This window comes from Arachis ipaensis, chromosome B3, assembly GCF_059453495.1.
Source record: "Arachis ipaensis isolate K30076 ecotype BB chromosome B3, ASM5945349v1, whole genome shotgun sequence".
NCBI lineage: Eukaryota > Viridiplantae > Streptophyta > Magnoliopsida > Fabales > Fabaceae > Arachis > Arachis ipaensis.
The window spans coordinates 147,546,684-147,566,689 of record NC_142438.1 but is presented as its reverse complement, the minus strand read 5'-3'; the positions used below and the strand labels follow the sequence as shown (position 1 = coordinate 147,566,689).

Sequence of the window (20,006 nt, the reverse complement as noted above, 5' to 3'; positions counted from 1 at the left end):
CCCACAGGCCCAAGCCTTGGCCGACTTTATCTCAGAATTTACAAATGAAGAAGAACCAAAATCATGGAAATTGTACGTAGATGGAGCGTCCAATGACAACGGATGTGGTGCAGGAATACTACTAAAAGATAAACAAGGAGTACATGCAGAACAGTCAATCAAATTTCAGTTCCAAGCAACAAATAACCAAGCAGAATACGAGGCATTACTAGCAGGACTTAAGCTCGCAAAGGAAATCCAAGTGCCGAGCTTATAGGTATATTGCGATTCTTTGCTCGTAGTCCAACAGGTGACAGGTAATTTCCAAACTAAAGATCCCCTCCTAGAAAAATATCTACATATTGTTAAAAACATAATAAAAAACTTCCAAAAGTTCGAAATCACACATATACCACGAGAACAAAACTGCAGAGCTGACATATTATCAAAACTAGCAACATACAGAGAAGATCAACAACCAGAGAATTTGACACACCTCACACTAACAAAACCAAGTCTAGATATGCAGTATGTTCTGAATTTGTCAGAGGAAGAAGATTGGCGAACTCCAATAATACACTACTTGAAGACAGGGGTCATACCAGAAGGAGATCCGAGATCTTTTAGAAGGAAAGCAACCCAGTTTACCTTAATTGGGAACGACCTATACAAGCGTGGTTTCTCCCGACCACTACTCAAATGCCTAGCAGGAGATGATACCAGAATAACAATGGATGAGGTTCACGAAGGCATCTGTGGACACCACATCGGAAGCAGAAGCTTAACAGCAAAAATCTTACGTGCAGGGTATTATTGGCCGACTTTAAGGTCGGACTGCATAAACAAGGTCAGGAAATGTGAATCATGCCAGAAGTGCTCGCCATTAATGCACAGTCTGGCAGAAACATTACACGTGACCAACGTCAGCTGGCCATTCCACAAATGGGGCATGGACATCCTCGGACCATTCCCCATATCACCAGGGCAGGTAAAATTTCTTCTAGTAGCTGTCGATTATTTCACAAAGTGGATAGAAGCACAGCCACTCGCAAAAATAACCTCAGACAAGGTACAAAAGTTTATTTGGAAATTTATCATTTGTAGATATGGTTTACCAAGAGAAATTGTTTCTGATAACGGTAGGCAATTTACTGATAAAAAAGTCGCTACTTTCTTAACTAGTATGAACATCAGACACCATTTTTCCTCTGTCGAGCACCCACAAACTAACGGGCTCGCAGAGGCAGCTAATAAAGTAATTTTGCAGGCTCTTAAGAAGAAATTGACCGAGGCCAAAGGCTACTGGGCCGAGCTCATACCAGAAATATTGTGGAGCTATAACACAACTCCACAATCAACAACAAAGGAGAGCCCCTTCCGCTTAGTGTACGGAGCTGAATGCATGATCCCCCTAGAACTCGGCCAAGGATCAACGCGAACCGAACATTTCAGTGAAGACACTAACAAACAAGCTCGGCGCACCGAGCTTGATGTCATTGACGAAGAACGTCATCTAATAGAGCTAAGGCAAAGATCGATGCAATTAGCCATGAAACGTCAATACAATAAGAAAGTCAGACGAAGAACACTTGAAGAAGGAGACTTAGTTCTCAGACAACTAGAAGAAGTCCGAAGACCACCAGGCCACGGAAAACTAGCACAAACATGGGAAGGACCTTTCCGAATCGCTAAAGTAATCAGCAAAGGAGCCTATCGCTTAGAAACTTTGAACGGGACAACCATGCCAAACACATGGAACATCTCGTCATTAAAATACTATTATAGTTGATAACACCACTGTAAACAAGTAGGGTGGCCAGGTACTCTTTTTCCTAACCACGAGGTTTTTTACCTAAGGAGGGTTTACTCGGGTAGGTTTTAACGAGGCCGACCATCCTACAACCCTCAAATATGAGGAACAATTTCAAATATCATACAATCATTATGCTATCTATTTTCTACAAAAAAAAATCCAACAAATCAAGAAACATCAAAGCTGAATTACTAAAACATGTACCAAAACAAACCCGAGACATAAGCTCGGAATGATAATATCAAAGGTCGGATGTCAAAACCGACATCAGTACTTACAAAATACAAAACATAAGTTCCATTTACTCTACAAGATGGATATTCAAAGAGGGGGAACATTTTCATCATGATCCTCATTAACCTCGTCCTGAACAAGCTTTCCATTAATTACAATTTTCGTCACATCAAGTTGACGAACGTCGAACTCAGGGGCAAATATTGATAACTGAGAAACAGCTCGGTCGAAACCCAAGGTAAACATCTCAATGCCTTGATCCTCAAGCTCATGAATACGAGCAGTCATCTCTCCTTTGGTCTTATCGTTCTCCCTTATCTCAGCTTGAAGGAATCTGATCTGATCCTGAAGACGAGTAACTTCTCGTTCTTTCTCATTCAACTTCAAAGCAACATCAGCGGCAACATCCTCTTTCTCCTTCATCTTAGCAGCCAAGTCAATGATAACCCCCTCCTTCTCCTTAACTAAGCGCTCCAAGGTAGCAAACTTCTCAGCATCAACCTGCCCAGCTCCTAGCAACTCGGTCGTACGACCAACACACAATAAACGAGCAGCAACAACCTACCAATAACAAGCATAAAAAACAAAACAAAAAGAGGAGAAGAAAGAAGAGGAGAAGAAGGAAGGAAAGCTTACTTGGACATATTTCCCTAAAGCTTCTAAGCCAGCGCGACGAGTGAGCATCATATCCCCAGGGTACTGCGACACCCTATCAGAAAGCTCAGCCAGGGGAAATTGACCAGTCCACAGGGAATGAGCATTCGCCCCAGGGATGAAACCATGAAGTTTTCGCTGACGATCAAAAACAGATGATAAAACCTCGGCAACAGCCTTACACTCCGCAGAAACCACTTCCAACGAATCATTAGGCACATCCCTTTTTCTCTTTGAAGACACTGGCTGCGCAGTTGAAAAGGCAGCGCCATCCTCACCGGCCTTGAAAAGCACAGAAGCACCCACACTCTTCTCCTTTTTCTTATCAAGGAAGGATTGAAGGCGAGACGAAGTCAGATGCGGAAGACGTCCTCCTGTAAACAAAACACAAAACAAGACAAGATAAATCCTCAAAATCAGACTAACATTGAAAATACAGACATTTATTACCTATATAATTCTGCAACCCCTCCCCATCATTATCTTTCTCAAAACCCAATATCTCAGGGATTGAAAGACATTCACCAGCAGCAAAATTCTTCAATAAAAAGTCAATAACCAAGTCCTCCTCATCCGTCCTATAAGCCTCAAGAATTTGCATGGGCTCGGAACACCAGTAAAGAGGATATCAACTCGTCATCAAGATAGAACGGATATTATGTTTCTACAGAACGGACTTTCACGAATAAAGATTTAAAGTTCTTGAAAGAAGATTTGTAAAGAAGAAACAAAGATCGCCCAGGAAAACTACTCAAACAAACCCATAAACCCTTCCGAACCCCCTTACATTGAAACAAAGAAAAGAAAACCCCAAGAGAGGGAGGATATTCAAGAAAAGACATCAAGCACTGATACGCATTTAGAAATGCCCAAGAATTAGGGTGAAGTTGGGAAGGGGCACAGTTGAGTTGAGTCAACACGTCACATTCAAAAGAGGTAAAAGGAAACCTAACATGCAGTTCAGAGAAACAGGGGGTATACATATAAAAATACCCCCAATCCCCTCTTCGCTCACAAACCCTATCTTCACTCGAGCAGGGGAGAAGCTCGACAGCGACATTGGAACCATCCTTAGTCAACTTCATAGAACGAAACTCTTGAAGAGAATCAGAATTACAGTACGAAGAGGCGCGGGTGTTAACATCGTCATGGACCCAGTGATAAGGGTCATCTTCTTTAACCTCAACAACCTTATGCTTCTCTTTCAACTTTTCCTTTTCCATTTCAGACAAACAACAAAAAATATGACAAGATGCAAAGAAAGAGTAGAAGATGGAAAAAGTAAAAGATCTAACCTTTAGAAGTCATTTTGTAAACCAAAGTAGAGAGGAATGACTTCTCGAAGCAACCCAAAGAAACAAAAACAACCTATTACAACCCACTAACTAAGTGGGAAAGCCAAAAGCGAAACACTAGAGGTCAAAACCGTTTCAGCTTCAGTCAAACGTTTCAGTTTCAGTCATTAAACGAAATAATGGCAGCACGTTTCCCCAAAGACATGGGAAAACCCCACTCTTAAAAATCATTTAACAATTCTTCTTTTCTTCTTCTCAAAAACACGCGCAAAGTTGAGCTTGGGGGCTTGACAAGACTGCAAATAAATCCGAGATATAGGCCGTCTTAAAAGCTCAACTTGCTAAAAAAAAAAAAAAAAACCCAAGCAAGCGGAGCTTGGGGGCTGTGTACCGTACCCTATAAATCGGAACTACCAACCTATATCTCGGATAACACTAGCCACGTCAAACAAGTAACTAACAGATAATCATGTCACAATAATAATCACCAAGAATCTCGGTATAAGCCGAGATTCACTCCAGCAAATCATCTAATGGAAACCGCCCATAGACCTATAAAGCGGAAACCTCTAAACCAATGAACCTCAGCTCAAGTAGCAACACCTGAACACCTCAATACTTACATCTCACGCTCATATTTGAATATTGATATTTTTTACTCTCCTCTAACTTGAGCGTCGGAGTCCTTTTTGCAGGTACCCCGCTCGGTTCGTGTTCAAGCAAGGCATTTCCCGCTGCCGACCAGGTCTCTCCTCCCAACAGCAGGTGGAATCCAACCTATAACGCGGAGACGTGTGTCCAGGCACGGACCCATACTTATGAATGAGGGGGCACTTGCCCCCAGTGTCATTTGATTTTTTTTAACCATATATATATATGCCCCCGTTTTAAATTTTAAATGACCCCACTACAAATAAATTAAGCCCAATTATTAAAAGTCTAAGCCCATTTTTATCTTTTTATGATTTTGATTATTAGTTAACCTAATTAAATTTAGTCTTCTTCTGTTTTTAAATCCCAGCCGTCACTCATTTATTCTCTTAAACCCTTTTCTTAGTTTCATATTTTCAACCTTTTTTTTCTTTTCTTTGTCTAGTGGTCATCTTCTCTTCATCAAAAGGTAAATTTTAAATTCTCTATTTTGTTTTATATAACTCTCTATGACTCTATGTATCTTTCAATTTCATTGTTTCTCTTTTTGATATTTTCAATTGCAAATTTTAATTCAAACAATTATATTTTAGGTATTAATCTATTTTTTTATTCTCTTCATGAATTTATATATTTTATTTTATTCTCAATTTATTCATCCTAATTACTTGTTTTATATCTTTTGTTCTATTATATGTACCTATGTTGCATATAAAATTTTAAAATGAATTGATTAATTTACTAATTTAGAATATATTTTTTATTTTTAAATATAATAATAAAAAAATATTTAAATTACAATACATAATTAAATAGATACATAAAATTTTTTATCTAACATTATATTAAAATTAAATTAAAAAATATATAATAAATTTAATTATTTTAAAAAGAAAGAAAGAAAAAAATTGTAAATTATGTTTTTATTATTTTATATAAACATACTTTTTATATACAAATTTAATTTTTCTAGTATTTATATATAATTCTAGTTTCAAATTATAAATACTAGTGTACCATTAGTCGTTAACGTGCTAATTAATTCAGTTTTTTATTATTAAATGTGTATAAAAAATAAGTTAGGATGACAAATTTTCTATAATTTAATTAAAATATTTTAAGTTCAAGTTTTAGAAATAAAAAAATATTTTTTATAAATTATATATAATGAATAGTATTTTAAGAATAAAAGTGTTCACTAACTTTTTTAAATTTTTATATTTCCATATATAATTATTAATGTTTAACAAATTTTATTTTAGTGTATATATTTTTGTCCCCACTCCTAAAATTTTCTGGGTCCGTCACTGCGTGTGTCCTTGCCGAAACAGGTCTAAAACAAAAAAAAATTTAAGAAAATTAGAATGCATCAGCACTTACACACCTTATCATTAAATCATTAAAGATTTCTTAAAAGTTAAAACTCAATTATAGCATTAAATGTTCTTTAACATCCTGAAAAATACCACTCACACTCAAAGATCGGAATAAAAAAACCATTCAACTTTATATGATTAATATAATATACATTTATTTAGAATAAAAATAAAGATTCTCATAACGCTTTTTTTTCCTTCATCACATTTCCTTTTCCTCAAACTATTATAAGAAACCAAAAATCCCATGAACCCTAAAGAAGCTCAAACAATTACAAGCCTAAATAATTTTAGCCCACTTTCCAAAAAATCATAATCACACACACACATTAATCTTCCTAATGTATACCGTCGACATGCTCTGCTAACCATCTACTACGACCTGCTACAACCCGCGCTGCCAGTCTTTTAGGTGCGCAATTCTCTATATACCACAGAAAAAGGAAGCTATGCATCGCAACATGCTAACTGCCACAACAAATCCATATGTATGGATGTTTCATATGATCCATACCAGAGAATTTTCCTGATGTAACTAACTGAATTGTTAACTAACTGCTGAGCTATCATTGGCAGCTTAACACTTTTCTAACTGCTTTTGTTCTCTAGAGTGGTTTACTTGTGCACATTTACTGCCTCCTGAAACCAAGGGTTGCTCAGCTGTTGTTGCTCTAAGTAGTTGCATTAAAGTGCTGCTTCAAACACTCTTAACAAGTCCCTGAACTTGAGGAAAGCTGCTGCTGAAAGAGGCTTTGTCAGTGTATCTGCCAGTTGATCCCGAGCTAGGATATGTTGCACAAAATTTTTTTGGTGACATAATCTCTGACAAAGGACTGACTTAGTGCAAAATATTTGGATTTATTGTGTAGGATTGGGTTGAGTGACAATAAAACAGTACTTTGATTGTCACAATAGACTATGGGTTTGGTAGAACAAGGGACTTCGATTTCACCCAGCAAATTTTGTAGCCAGATAATCTCAGTTACTGCATCTAAGATGCCTTTGAATTCTGCTTCAGTGCTGCTTTTTGAGACTGCAATTTGTTTTCTACTTGCCCAGAACACTAAGTTTGAACCCAGGTAAATTGCATAACCATTTGTCGACTTCCGGTCATCAACATCACTGGCCCAATCAGAGTCAGAAAACCCATATATTATGAAGTTGGTGAACTTGTTGAACCTTAGCCCATGTTGTAAGGTGCCTGCTAGATACTTGAGAATCGCTTTACAGCTTTCTAGTGGGATTCAAGAGAGTTGTGAAGAAATTGAGCTACTTTGTTCACAGAGAAAGAGATTTTTAGTCTGGTGATTGTGGCATACTGAAGGCCACCAACAATGGATCTGTATAGTGTGGGGTTGTTGAAGGCAGTGTCACCAAAGGCAGAGAGTTTTAGGGATGAGGTCATAGGGGTTGGTATTGATTTTGCATTGTTCATATCAGCTTTCTTTAGAAGTTCCTTAATGTATTTGGTCTGCTTCAGTGTGACAGTCCCTGTGGAGCTTTTGCAAATTTCAATTCCAAGAAAATAGTGTACTTCACCAAGATCTTTTAAGGAGAATGTGTTGTGTAGTTGTGCCATAATTGCTGCAATTTTACTTTCAGAGGTACCAGTTACTAAAATGTCATTCACATAGACAAGGATGTAGGTGGCAGAGGTTGCTGTGAGCTTTGTGAACAGGGACACATAAGATTTTGTGCTTGTGAAGCCAGATTGATGAAGGGCAACACTTAGTTTTGTAAACCACGCCCTTGGAGCTTGTTTGAGTCCATAGAGAGATCTTTGGAGCTTGCAAACTTGCAGACTGTTAGGGGATACAAAGCCCTCTGGTTGTTTCATAAAAACTTTTTCATAGAGATCACCATTTAAGAACGCATTGTTGAAGTCGAACGAGCGAATTTTTCACCCTTTTGCAAGTGAAATGCTCAACATGACCCTGACCATTGAAGGCCTAACCATTCAATGGGCTAAATATTTGGTCATAATCAACCCTTTGCTTTTGGTGAAACCCCTTCGCCACAAGCTTGGCCTTGTATTTCTGGATGCTACTGTCATGATTTCTTTTCACTCTGAACACCCATTACAACCTATGGGAGCTGAGTGAGTCGGCGGATCCACCAAACGCCAGGTGGGTTGAGTATTCTTCTTCCATTGCTACTCTCTAGTGTAGGGTGGCAAGAGCTTCTTCGATAGATGCTGGTAGGGGCTCTTTTGCACATTGTTCACTATATAATTAGTATTTGTCACATATAATGATAAGAAGCATGATGATTGAGTCACAATTAGGAGGTGTTGTATTCAAAGACTCTTGATTTGAAACTTAGCTTAGGCATTTTAGAACCGACTTAGGGTTCGGTTCACCGATTTTTTTGTCGAACTAGCAGGTTCGGTTCAGTTTTTATAACTACGAATGAAATTATAATGGTGAAATATTATTTTAGGTACAAAAAGTCATTTTGCAAATCGTGCTATTATTTCACTTCTAAAGTTCTAATTGAAAAAAAGTCCCACATTTTGCTCAAAAGATGGTAATTTTTTTATTTTTTTAACCATTACTTAAAAGAAAAAGTTTTACGGTACATGTTAATTGAATTTTGCCAGTTGTTTAAGAAACCTGGGTAAAAAGAGATAGAGTTGTTAATAACCCTTAATGCTGGCCCTTTTAGTATTGAAGAATTTTTTTTCTACTTTTGTTTATCAAATTTGAAATATTTGTCAATTTATGTTTTTTAAATAAATGCATATCTAATAATCTGTTTTTATATGAGTATGATTCGTATATAATTTAAAAAGCCTAGTTTGATAAAATGATCTCGAATACATAACTAATTAAAATGATTTGAAAAAGAAATGATATTTTGACTCTCAAAATAATTTTAGTTCGATAAAATGACTCTAAATATTATTAGAGTACACTTTAAATAGAATAAATTTGTTTCAATAAAATATAAATTGCTATATCCATATGAATTATTCAATTTAAAATATTCTAAAACAAAAAGTAAAACAAACACAAAGTTGCCAATGAGTAATAGCTTAAATGACATAGTCTCCCCATACTTAATTAAGAAGTTACGGATTCGAATCTCCTATCTTTGGTATAAAAAAAAAAAAAAACACGAAGTTAATACATGATTTATTATGTAGGTAAATTTTCTTTTATCGATAGTTATGTTTATATATAATTGAATGTAACTGATCAGTTAGTTTAGTTGTATAGGTTAGTATTTCTCCATTTTCATTCTAGCGATCGATTTACATTCTAACAATTTATTCACCAAACAATAAGAATATTCTAGATAAAACAATATTATTCGCTTGTTTAAAATTATTAGGCCTTGATGGAAATCGGAAACACTGAATAATAAGTTCAATTTCCCAATATGCAACAATAACTAGCAATAGCTACGAGATCAGATCAGAGGCATACAAATCACTACAAATTGGTGATGAATAAGAAGGAATATATATTCATGCATCAACAAACAAAATCACGAGGATAATATTTCACAAGAAGAGTTCTAGTATCAACCAACAAAGTTCCAACATCCAATTTAAAAAAGTAAATTAGTTAATTCCTAGAGTTTTCCTCTACGGTAATGTTCTAAAAGCTCAAGTTCTCCAATGCCAAATTTGGTGCCTCAGGTTGCGGCATTGGCCACAAGATTTCCATCCTTAATCTTGACGGGGCTAACCTCAGAGAGAAGGTCCAAGCATGGTGCTGCTCGACATATCCCTTGAAGCATGAAGTGAGCAGTAAAATACCCTAAAAGAAATTGTTCAGTGACATCACTCGACGGATCATAAGCTGAAGCCTGCATCATCTCAATCAAACAATTTAACAAATCAAGATTGACATCAATCAATTGTACTAAGAAAAGATCAACTGAAACGGTAGAAGATCATACATACAGGATATCCTGGTTCATCAGGTTGGGGAACATGAAACTTCAATTCCAACTCTTGAAACTGTAACTTTATCATATGGATGTAGTGTTCTGACAAGTCAATCGTGCCAGATGCCTTGCGAGACTCAAACTTGGACAGTAGATAGAACCAACGTGAAGCATTCATTAAGGCGTCCTTGGCAAAGCGACGGCCTTGGATGGTGGTGAGATCGAAGGAGACAGCAATGTGGGTGCCGATGGCTCCCAGGTTGAAGAGAACAGAGGCCTTCTCCAAATGGATGTTATGCTGAGAAGAGTGCTGTTGAGGGTTGATGGCATTGTACCAAACAAAGATAGGTGGGTTGGGTGAGGCATTCATAGGGAAGAAAGGCTCAATCATGCAAAGGCATTTGTAATAACGCATGAGGCAGTCACGGCGAAGGGGTAGCGAAAGGTCATCACGCAGCATCTCATTGCGCAATTTGTGTAGCATTTCCAGAAGGCCATCTACTCTCTCTGCCACACTCTCAGAGTATTTGAGGACAAAGTAACTGCGCAGGGACTCATAGAGATTCAAGGGCTCACTCTTCTTCAAAGGAATGAATGCAAGAATATCTGATGACGAAGAAGACAAGGAAGATGAGAGGATTGCCGAATCTGTTGGATAAGGAGGAGGCATGTCCCATGGGTAAGCCACCAGCTTTCCATACTTCATCATCTTGAAAGGATTGTACTCCGAGTGGATGAGGTCAATGGGCATTCGTATTGGTACTTGGTATGGCAGCTTGGCTACCGTCGAGTGCAGCTTGGCTTTCGTCGAGGACCCGCAGCAAATCCCTCTAACTAATATCTCAGGGACACATTCTGCATCATGATCAAGAGCACAGGATTCGACCGATGAGAATTCATGAGGTCGCTCGGATTCGGGTAGGATGGATGATTGCCTCTGACGAGCCTCCGCCTCAAAGAATGTCGCCTTCTGGTAAAGATGAGTTACCCAGGTTTGGTCAAAAGAGTCCACATGTTTTCGTGCAGCCGAATCAGTAGGTATCAGTGCATATGCTCTACCATAAAGCTCAGAAACCTAAACATCATCATCATCAATTCATCATCATTAGAATGAAGAATAAATGTAAAATCAATCAAGAGTGAAGACTGACCGATATAAACGATAGGGCACATCGGTGTTGTTGGAGAGCGTAACTGGCGTCGTTGTTGTTGAGTTCTTCCCGTAATTCCAGCTCGGAAGCCTGAGCGGAGAAGAGGAGGTGCAGAAACTCCGCGAAGACGAGAGTCAAATCGAGGGTGGCGACCACGTCCTTGGCAAAAACCTGCCAGAGTTGGCGGAAGAAATTGGCGGCAACTTTGAAGGCTTCCATTGCAAGGTGACGGCCAAGGGCGGTGGTACGGTCGCAAGAGGCAGCAATCTGGCTGTAGATGGCTCCGAGGTTGAAGACAACAGCGGCCTTCTCCAATTGGATGGCGCTGCGCTGCGAGGAGACCCCATCCTGATGATCAGGGTTGAAGGCGTCGTACCAGACAAAGAGAATGGGGTCGGCGTCGGAGGAGAGAGAGGTGAAGAGTCTCGCAACCATGGAAAGGCATTTAAAGTAGTGGAGGAGGCAGTCAAGTTGCATGGGAAGGGAAAGGTCCGCTCTAGGCTCCACCATGTCCCGGCGGCATTTGTTTAGGGTTTCGAGAACGCTTTCAACCTTTTGTGCATCGCCCTCCGAGTATTTTGAGGCTACCAACTTACGTAACGGCTGGTATAGCTCCACCGGATCAGTCTTCTTCAGTGGGATTGACAGCACCCGATCATCGTTGTTCATGGCGGCGTCGAATTGTGATACGATTAGGAATCCCTGAATTGGAATTGGGTTTGGATTTGCAAATTCCCCACTCCTCCCCTCCCCTTTTAACCTATTCGGGGATTTTTTATTTTTTATTTTTATAAAAAGATAAAAAAAATCTTCCAATTTATTTTATCTTTTAACTTTGGGGGTAATAGACACCAAAAAAAAAAAAAAAAACTTTGGGGGTAATTCGTGTTAATAAATAGTTTGAAATTAGTCACCAAAAAAAGTAGAAGTCACCAAAAAAAAATAGTTTGAAATTTAAAATTATGCAAATACCCTGAACACAATTTAATTCGGTTTATTATTAGTACACTAAATAAATGTAAATCGAAACTTATTGTTTTGATGACGTTATGCTCTAAAAAATTTAATTTAAATTAAAAATAATGTCATCAAAGCAATAATTTTTATCTTTAATTTCATAAATTAAATAATAATTTATTAATATAATATTTTAATTATTTTTTAAATTATATATTATATAAATATAATTGGTCACATTATATTGTATAACTATTTGTTATTTTTAATTTTAAACAAAATTAAATTTTAATTTATATGCTACTTTAGAGAGCTATATTTTATATTAATCTTTTTAACATCATAAGTTTCGGTAATAATTTTTTCAATGCTAAATTGCTGATGAGACAGGATATTTTTAATAAATTTTTAAAATTATTTATTATTCCGTTTTAAGTTCATTGTTCCGTTTTAAATTTATAAAATATAAATTTTTTGGAATTTGAACTAAAATATAAAAATTAAATTTCTATTTTTATTAATTTTTTTTATATTTTATTTAATCCAAAAAGAAAGATAGCTTGTGCTCGTGAATTTAGTGTTACTACCCTAAATTGAGGAGGGTTGTTAACTGGTTATTGTTGTGTACAAAAGAAGAATACAAAACAATTTATATTCGTAGCTAATTACATAAGTCATAACCTTGATTTATGTAGGTTAGCACACGAATCAGACAAATATAAAGTGGTCCTAACACTTGTTTTGAGCTAAAGGTTAAGATGGCAGATTAATTAAATTATTGATAGTGACTACTAAGGAAAATTTACAGATGCAGTGTGAAAGCATGTTTTAGCGAGAAAAGGTAAATCTGACTTCTAACATATGGCACTTGCAAACAATTGAAAAAGCATTCCATACCAATGTGGTTTCAAATATGATAAAGTGGCAAAATTTGGATACAAGCATAAATATAGTCATTAACTGCAACTGGTATAGGTGAACACTAATATGTGATAATAGTAATATATCAAAACTAAAAACATCACTTATGAAATTGGAATCTAAGAAAATGAGTGAGTGGAGAAAATCAAAAGGGGCAAAAATGGGAAAGCTCAACGTATCGTTCCAATCTCCATTTCAAAAACATCCCTAGTTCAGGACTCTATATTGTGACATTTAAGTTATAAAGGCTTTACACTGGCATGGCTGCTTAACCTATGCATACGGGATCTCTGAATTTTCTAACCTGATTGATTGCGACTTGATTTATGATGTTGTCTCTCTTTCCTATATCTTGATTGCTTTACTCTATATTGTGACATTTAAGTTTCCTGAATGAATGCTTGTAGCAACCACCCCATCCTCGAAGCTGTGACTTGGTCCATCTACAAATCTTAACACCGCTATGCGAACCAATAATTTTATACCCGTGCAAATTGACAGTGAACATCAATAAACCAATATATGAACTTTGAAGTCTAATATGCTTGTTTCTCTAAACCAATAATTTGCAAATAGCAAATTTCTGCACGGCATTATATCCATAGATGTCATTATATAAAGTACAATCGAATGGTTTTTAGATCACATTCCGCAATTTTTAGCAATTGTAGTAGTTGCAATACCATAGCAACACCAACTGTAACTGCAATTTGAAACCAATACTATTACCATGATGATATTATACCTGCTTCTCTAAATTAGCTCTAATAACTGGAGTCACCATTTCTCTTTGGCCATTCACTTTTCCACTTCCATTACCATTACTCTCAGCTGCGCTGCCGTCTTCTTCCTTGGTGGCACCTTCCCAGCAATGTCCTCAAGATCAACAATTTCCTCTTCCTCCAAATCACTCTCTCCTTCAGATTCCTCCTCAGAATCATAAACCCCACACTCCAAATTACCATTAGCCCCATTTTCCAAAACCTTGCCTTTCAAAAAACCAACAACCTTCTCACACCACTTCTCAAAATCCAAATCCAATTCACCACCATCAACATCACCTTCCCCTAATGGCACAACCTCACTCCCACCCAAATCCCTAATCTGCTTCACAAAACCCTTAGCCACAGCATTGAACCTCTCTCCATAAGCCCTGCTCCCCACACCAAACACCCCGAACCTACAACCCTTCAGAAGCAACGCCCCAACCCTAAAATCCTTCACGCTCTCCGCGAGCCACGTGGCAAAAAACCGTGCTCCGGAAGGTGGATTCCCATCTTCCCAAGTAGAAGCAACGATGAGAACTATGGTTTCTTTCGGTAAGTCTTCGGGCTCGTAGCTCTGAGCATCTACGAGGTCGAAAACGACGCCGTTTGAGGCTAAGAGATTGTGGAGGCGCTGTGCTAGGTTTTTGGAAGTTCCGGTTTGTGAAACGAATAGGATTTTGCCACGTGTAGTGTGTTTTGAAGAGAGAGTGAGGGTTTTGAGGTGGCGCAAGCGGCGAGACTTGTAGAGGAAGTAGAAGGTTGTGGCGGAGAAGAGAGCGAGTAGCGTCACACGCGCTGGGAAAGAAGACAATGCAGAGGGCATTTTAGGTATTTCCTTTTTCTCTTGCAGCGCGCGGTGGTGAAACTGAAACAAAGGAATGGGGAAGAAGAAGAAGAAGACGGCGTCATGAAACGAATTGTATGATTAATGGGCTTTAATTTAAACATGATGGCCCAATACATTATGGGCTCCTCTTTAATTGGCTCATTGTTTTTTGGGACTTGTGTTTTGGGCTCAGTTTACCATAAACAAAATCAAATACCAACAAAAAAAGTTCTGTCAAAAAATAAATAAATAAATTAAATCACCATAAGATTATTTGTTCCTATAAATCTACTTCCTCTTTGTTTGTGTCCAATTTTATTTTCTTAATATAAATTTCTTTATATATTAATTATTTTCCTTTAAGAAAATATCATAAAATAATCTTATGGTTTATAAGATTTAAACTGGCTTACAAATTGGTATACACTCCAACGCTTGGCGATAACATTAAGCCAATAATAACTAAACTTTTCAATACACCTATTACAAAATCTAATATACAAATGGAGGTTGGAAAATGTAAAAATAAAAAAAAAAAGGTATAGAATCATTTGAATTTGTTAGATGGAGAATTTTTTTTTTTTTTTTTTTTGGTGACTTGTTAGATGGAGAATGACTATGAAAAAATTTCCTCATCAATTTTGGTGATTATTCACATGCAGTTGTCTTTATATGAAGATAATAGTATCATCTAATAATTTTTAACTTATCATCTTCACACAAAAATAAATGCACGTGAGTTTTCACCGTCAAATTTTCACTCTTTAATTTGAATGAATGAAGGTCTTGATGTTTTAAGCCGAATTGGCTATTTTTGTGATTTCTATGGTGTGGTAGAAGGAAGAAACTTTGATGTATGATGCATATAAGGAAGAAGATTAATAATTTAAGGCCTCCATATAGTTTTCTGTGCACATAAGATACCCTCTTTGTCTTGAGCAAAGGTCATTCTTATCTCCCATTTCATGCTTCTAAGTATTTCTTCCAATGGATTAAGAATTTCAACTTTGTCACGTATGATACTCCATCCTCCAGGCCTTAACATTCGGTCCATCTCAACAACAATAGATACAGGTTGCTTGCACCTGCAAAACTCAAAACTCAATCCTTAATTTATTATTATTTTTATTTAAATATGAATGCTGCAAACAAAAATACTCGTATTATATCAATTATAATATGGTATCAAAGTCTATCCTATAATAGTTATTGAGTGGTATGCAGATGTTGGGTCGATTCTAATAATGTCATGAACCATCACTATCTCAAAACTTAATCTAACTTTGGATTCTAAAAGCTCTAATATCATACCATAAGTGAGTATTTTGTGACATATCACTATGAACAACAAGTGAAACTAAAGTTGATGTCATGGAACAACACTTGGAAACTGAAACTTTAGGAAAATTGCATATTGATACCTGTTTTTGAGCCGTGAGAATAAATGATCAGCATGCAAAAGATCATATGTTCTTGGGTAAGTACCGAATGACTCACACCAATCATGGTAGACACCAATTAGGCCGCGTTCAAAAATGATGGGAAGTGTGTCCGGCGCGTGAACAGGTACTACATTCATCACCCAGACATTCGGTTGAGACCGAGAGAGAGCAGCAGCGAATCTGTGTTTTCGCAGCAGAACAAATTATCATCAACCATGTTTCTAGCATATTTTTCATGTGCATTCAAATATGTATCAAAAGAAAAAAAAAATATGCAGCTCCTTAAGTATATTTAATGCATGAATGAATGAGAATTTAAATGTGCTCTAGGAGCATAGATAGCATACAAGTATTTTTTCTGTACTACAAGCTCTAAGACTTTCACATCAAGTAAAAAATCGAGTTGTTTCGCAGGCGTACCCTCCATAGATGGTTTTCATGTCCATTACATTTCGGATGCTCGGCCAGTTAATGCCCAATCCATTGAGATAGGACCTGTTAACAACAGCATTCCAGTGGTTCATGTCAGCAACCAATTTTCTCTTTGTTGCTTATCCAGTCAGGATATGATTCAAGCCTCTTCGGCCATTGCTCGGGCCACTCTGCCCCATGTTCTTCAATTCCAATTGGAATGCTGTGCAAACAACTCTTCATTCGAACGTACCTATTTAGATAATATGGTAAGTCATATGATGGAGAAAGCCAAGTTGGATAAATCATGAAGCAGTTTTGGCAAAATAATGTAACAGAAGCATACCATGCTGCATCAGGATTTTCACTCTCTTTGCAAAGTGGTGGAATTTTCTTCCTCCTCAACTCATATATCTCATTTCCTTCAGGCTTTTGATATATTTTAACTCCAACTTCACCAACGTCGTCACTTTTATGCGCCAGAACATTCCAACAAATAGATGCTGTCAATGAAGTCATGGCTGGAAAAGAAAAAGATGCATCAGTGTTACTTGTATAGCAATGCAAGAATGCACCACAAAAAAAGAGAACATGGGGTGTGAAGAAAATAATGAATTGCAAGAAACAGATTGATTTAAAGTGAGACTGACCAACCTTCTTCTTCTTCAATGCTGTCATGTTTAGTCGACATAATAAAGTATCCACTGGGTCTTAGAATCCGATTCATCTCGAACAGAAGCTTACCACCTAAAACAGGGAGAAAATTGAGTTATTGTTGTAATATGATAAGTAGAATTTGGAGAACAGAACCATTACTTCAAAAAGGTGCAAAGACATGGACACAAACCATTCGAATGCCAAGGGATGCTGCAACCCCCACAATGAATAGCATCAAAAGCTTGACTTGGAAAAGGAAGCCTTCTTCTACCAAAAGGGCTAACTACTGCCGGAAAGCCACGCTCGAGTGCCACCTGAGCTAAGTCCACTAGATCATGCTTCAAGCCTAGGGTCAATGTTAAAACATCTTTATCAAGAAGTGCAACCACGAAGCTCGAATCTGAACACCCAATTTCAAGGACAACACGAATAGTTTTTCCCCACTCGATGTCTGGTACCATCTGTAATATTCAGAACAATATTCAAAATGTTTTCAAAATAATCGTGTTGTTAAAGTCACAGATGCATTTCTATCATATTGTTCCTAAAGAGAGCACACTTTGTGAATGTGAAAACATCATTGATCAATCAGTGTGCTTGTGTAAACAATAAGTGGATATTTAAGATGCAACATAAACATCAAGCTTGAAACTAGATGCTTCCAAGGAAAATGCAAAACTCATGTCCTCAAATTACTAACAATATCTCATGTTTGTGAAATAAAACTCTAGCTGTTGCTACACCCTAATAGAAAACTTACCTCTTCAATTGACTCAAGATAGTGCTGAATCCCACCTTTGAACTCAGACTGGTTTTGTGGAAAAGTAAGATACTCGCCGGACTCCACCAACCAACTATGCTTCTTCATGTAAGCAGCAAGTCTCGGGTGTGCAACATTCTTAAACAATATCTGCACTGACACAAGATGTTTATACCATTAAGGAACATACACTTCAATTCACCAACACTTAATCTAACTTTTTCAGTTCATGTACCTTTGATTTGCTCTCAGGCCATGGTTGCGAATACCCGTATCCACCATGAGGAAGAGGAACCAAACACATTACTGGCGCCCTTGGACAACTCCTCTCAGTATGACGGTAACTCTGAACCTTCCCACCACCAACTTCAATATCAATACAAGGAATATAGTTATGCTTGCTCCGAGTACTACACAATTTCCACTTATAGCTAGCATTTGGATCAAACAATGGCCCTTTAAATTGTCCCTTGCTTGTTCCCACACCTCCATCTTCAAACAGTTTAGAATCCTGATCCAAAGATTCAGCTAAACCACTGTCACCACCATCATCCATTTCAAAATCCACACCCACTTCACTGTCACGATCAGACCCTTCTTTTTCACCTTCCAACTCTCCTTCACTCTCCTCTTTCTCTTCCTTATCCTCTGATTCATCATTACCATCAGATTCAGACACTTCATTTGCTCTCACTTTATATTTATCTTTATCGTTCTTATGCACCCTTTTATGTGGTGCCACCCCTTTGTCATGTTCCTGATGTACGGTGGCAGAACTATTACCATTCTTCTCATCCTCCCCCAACACATCCTTCTCCTTATTCGACACGCCACCAAAATTTTGCTTTTCCTCTGCCTTAGTCTCCTCCTTCTTGTGTGGTAGTTGTGTTTGTGTTTGAACCCCTTTAGAAGAAGTAGAAGAGGAGGAAGAAGGTTCTATAATGTCTTCAAAGCTTTCCCTTTGTGTGGTAATAGACGAAGACGAATTCAAGAACACCCCCCACACAAAGATGAAGCACAAACCCAACATTGTCACAGCTGTCATCTTCACCCATAACCCATATGGTTTCACTTTCCTAACCAACTTTGCAATGGCCATAAATCACTCACTCTAAATTCACCACTATCCCAAAATCAACTAATCTTGCACGAATCGAATCGAATCAGATCGAGTCAAGCCACTATGTCTAAACTCACAAATCCACATCCACTACACTCTAGCTAATCTGATTGGGGAAAAATCAGCTAACAATGAAGTAAATTTCTCAGTTCTCACACACCCTTAATCTAAAAATCTGAAATTCAGCACAAGCTAGCTTTATTCATCTACATCTAAGTAAAAGATTAAGGAAATGTTGAGAACAAACATAGCATTATTCACTCACAACCTAATAGGCACCAAGCTAGATTTATCATATATGAATCTAATAGGCACTTTATAGTGAAATTTTTAATGAAATTCTCAAATCTGAGAAGGCACCGTACCTGATGAAAGTGAGGATAGTTAAGGTGTTACTGTTGATAGGAGAAGTGTCAGTTTCAAAGTGACTCGAAGAAAAGAATAGAAATAAATGAGATTTTGGCAAAAATAGAAAATGGGTGTTTAAGTTATTGGAGGTGGAAATCAAGAAGAGATTAAGTGCATGTTTGGGCGCCATTATTTTGTTAAAAAAAGATCTTTTTTCAATGAAAAAAGATCTTTTTTATTTTTTAACGTGTTTGACAAATTTCTAGTAGTAAAAGTAAAAGCACTAGTAAAATCAAAAAAAGATCTTTTTTGAGAAGCTGTAATTTACATCTTTTTTTAAAAGATCTTTTTTTCTTAAAAAAAAGATGTTTTTCATGTAATAAATAAACAAAAAAGTACTTTTATATTGTTATACCCAAACATAATTGATTGATAAAAAGACCTTTTTATATGAGATATCCAAACATAAAATTACTTTTACTTCTCTATAAGATCTTTTAAAAAAAGATAACTCGAAAAAAGATCTTTTCTTAGAAGCTCACCCAAACAAGCTCTAAAAAGATTTTTTTTTTTTTTTCCTTCCTTTTTTCGTGCTAATATCAGTTTGAGATTCGATTGAGGAATGAAGAGAAGTACAGAGACAACTACTGTTTAGTCAGCGCTTTCAACTGTAAGAAAGCAAAAACAACAACTTTGGTTTTCTTTTTTTGTCAATGGAAGTCTTTTACTCCAAGTATTAGATTTTTTTTT

At 37.0% G+C, this 20,006-nt stretch overlaps 3 protein-coding genes across 4 annotated transcripts in view; all 3 read right to left on the bottom strand.

The window, feature by feature from the left end:
- Positions 1–11,833, bottom strand: part of LOC107631953 (uncharacterized) — a 115,832-nt gene extending 103,999 nt beyond the window's left edge. The window contains exons 1-3 of one of the 2 annotated variants that reach the window (XM_088508261.1): positions 11,048–11,794; positions 9,913–10,971; positions 9,548–9,815 (exon numbers count right to left, since the gene is read on the bottom strand). In XM_088508261.1, coding sequence (XP_088364387.1) covers positions 9,642–9,815; positions 9,913–10,971; positions 11,048–11,716 — 1,902 coding nt within the window. In that variant the 5' untranslated portion in view covers positions 11,717–11,794 and the 3' untranslated portion in view covers positions 9,548–9,641. Of the gene's footprint in view, positions 1–9,443; positions 9,816–9,912; positions 10,972–11,047 lie in introns of those variants that run through there. The other variant, XM_016335561.3, reaches the window with a different exon arrangement.
- A 1,256-nt stretch (positions 11,834–13,089) lies between these two features.
- Positions 13,090–14,626, bottom strand: LOC107633994 (S-adenosyl-L-methionine-dependent tRNA 4-demethylwyosine synthase). Its single transcript, XM_016337577.2, is given in 2 exon segments — positions 13,090–13,762; positions 13,765–14,626. Coding segments are annotated over 2 exon segments (849 nt in total). The 5' UTR covers positions 14,516–14,626; the 3' UTR covers positions 13,090–13,664.
- Positions 14,627–15,258: 632 nt separating this feature from the next.
- On the bottom strand, positions 15,259–19,381 carry LOC107631954 (putative methyltransferase PMT28). Its single transcript, XM_088508260.1, is given in 9 exon segments — positions 15,259–15,603; positions 15,940–16,140; positions 16,381–16,499; positions 16,501–16,624; positions 16,718–16,892; positions 17,026–17,118; positions 17,219–17,489; positions 17,789–17,938; positions 18,024–19,381. Coding segments are annotated over 9 exon segments (2,196 nt in total). The 5' UTR covers positions 18,888–19,381; the 3' UTR covers positions 15,259–15,404.
- Between the last annotated feature and the right edge of the window lie 625 nt (positions 19,382–20,006).